A 2,170-nucleotide genomic window follows, 5' to 3' on the forward strand; every position below is an offset into this window, starting at 1 on the left:
ACTTCATCAGGCCCCAGGAGGGGCCTCTGAGACAAGGGCAAGTCCAGGAGAGCTACCACTTTATGCTGTTCTCACTGAGAGCTGCATCGACAGGGACCCGGTAGAGCTGGGCCCTTAGGAACATGGCCATCTAGAATGGGTAACGTTGCCGCTGGCTCCTCACCTGCACAGATGAGCTGCTCTGTGTGGGGTGTCGTGCTGAGGCAGGAGAGCTCCCCTACCCCCACAGTGCCTTGCCTTGCTCTCACAGACACTGAGCACAGAACCCTGGAGGGCTGACAATCTGAATCCCTGCCCTCTTCAGGTAGGAGCTGGCTAGAAGCAGCCCTGGTCAGCCGGAGGAGGAAGACAAAGCAACAAAACAAGTTTATGTATTTGTTTGTTTATTTATTTTTTCCTGGCCAGGCGGCTCCAAGGCAGGTACCTCCCCACCCCCAAGCTTTGTTCCTGATGTCAGGGGTACCTGGCTAGGGTTGGTGACAGATTGCAGAGCCCTGCGGGGAAGTTTACAGAGGAGGAATCCCACCGACCCAGAAGCACCAAGGGGGAATTTGAGTACCACAGGAAGGATGCTGGGGAGTTGGGCGGGGTGTGGGGGCCAGCAGGACTGCTGTAAGCTCTGCTGAAACAAGGCACAGGGGACTGCGGGCAGAGGGGTTCACTGGTACTGGTTGGAGATGCATGGAGGCTTGCGGTTGCTGTAGGACATGTCTTCATACACTACGCACGGAGAGTCCTTAATCCCTGAGGCACACAGTTTCTTGATCTGAAAAGACAGCCTGTTGTCACCCAGGCACTGGCCAGCATGGTGACCTGGGCAAAGTACCCCTGTCTCCAAGTAACCCCTTTATTCAACAACACACAGCTTTCCCAGACCCGGGGAATGATCAGTTTCCATCCACCTCTGGCAGAATCAATGGCAGAGAGGGCCCAGGGCAAACAGTCGAGTGGTTAGAAGAGCTGACCATTGTCAGGACCTTTCTCACACAGCACATGGTGACGCAAAGACATTAACTCCTATCCCAGAGGTACCGAATTCCTACATTCACACAGGTCCATGCACATAATGCACACACACACACACACACACACACACACACACACACATGTTCACACATGCGATCTCATTTTGGGGCCTGGTTAGAAGCCCCACTCTCTCCCTCTCGGCTTCACTCTCCCATTCTGTGTCCCTGAGAGATGCCTCACCCAAGGGTTCTCTGCATCTTATCATGTGCATCGTGACTGATCTCTGCCTTAAGCCTGTGAAACAGGCCGGCTTGTTGATAACAGCTGTAGGCTCACACTGACCTGTATCTTCCTCAGCATGCTGCACACCACCCCAAGGAGCAGCCCGATGAAGAAGAAGCCTACAGCAATGGCAGCTAGGAAGGAAAATGATGTCTGCAGAGGTTCCTGGGATCTGTATGCTTCTTGGGATGGTTTTTCTGGGAAAATGAACAAAAAGCCATTGGTAGGAGAGGACACAAGCAGGTGTGGTGGGGATCCCCATTGGAGGCCTTGAGGTTCAAGCCAGATGTGGGCACCATTAGGAGGTTTCCAGGAAGAAATAGGCTCTGAGCAGACAGCTCCAGCAAGTGCAAAGAAGGTCCCTAGCAGCCAGTGGACTCCTGGCCTGGCCAGCAGTCAGATGGGCACATCCTTACCTTTCACCACAATTTTGGTGAACAAGCCACGGACACTGACTTTCCTGACAGCCTCGCAGGTGTAGGTTCCAGTGTCTGCAAGCTGGAGAGAGCTTATGGTGATGGTCAGGTTCTTCTGGGGACCAGAGAAATTAATTCGGCCTGAGAAGGTCTTGTCTACTGTGGGCTCCTGCCCGTCTTCAAAGTAAATCACATCGTAAGCCTGAGGCCAGATCTTCTTCATTAAGATCCCTTCCAGGGGCCCTCTTGTAGAGCAGGTGATGTTGATGGAATCCCCCTCAAAGGCGAACACGACTCCAGGGGACTGGTGTACCTCTGTGAAGAACCAGCCACTGTTAGCACCAAGCTGGTGCACAGCACACGGTGACTCAAACAGCTAACACGTGTCTCAAAGGCTCCACAGATCCTACATTCGTATATGCCCTTGCACACTCTTGAGCATCTCTCACGGCACAGGGGCATGCATGCTCTCTCTCTCTCTCTCTCTCTCTCTCTCTCTCTCTCTC

The 2,170-nt window shown here is 53.4% G+C and overlaps 1 protein-coding gene across 1 annotated transcript in view; it reads right to left on the bottom strand.

Annotated features, from left to right (window-relative positions):
• Positions 1-365: 365 nt before the first annotated feature.
• The window catches only part of Cd7 (CD7 molecule), a 2,867-nt gene continuing 1,062 nt past the window's right edge, over positions 366-2,170 (bottom strand). Inside the window, exons 2-4 of the mRNA XM_021177977.1 lie at positions 1,665-1,979; positions 1,309-1,445; positions 366-766 (exon numbers count right to left, since the gene is read on the bottom strand). Of these exons, the coding sequence (XP_021033636.1) occupies positions 659-766; positions 1,309-1,445; positions 1,665-1,979 (560 nt within the window). The 3' untranslated portion in view covers positions 366-658. The remainder of the gene's footprint in view (positions 767-1,308; positions 1,446-1,664; positions 1,980-2,170) is intronic.

This window comes from Mus caroli, chromosome 11, assembly GCF_900094665.2.
Source record: "Mus caroli chromosome 11, CAROLI_EIJ_v1.1, whole genome shotgun sequence".
Lineage (NCBI taxonomy): Eukaryota > Metazoa > Chordata > Mammalia > Rodentia > Muridae > Mus > Mus caroli.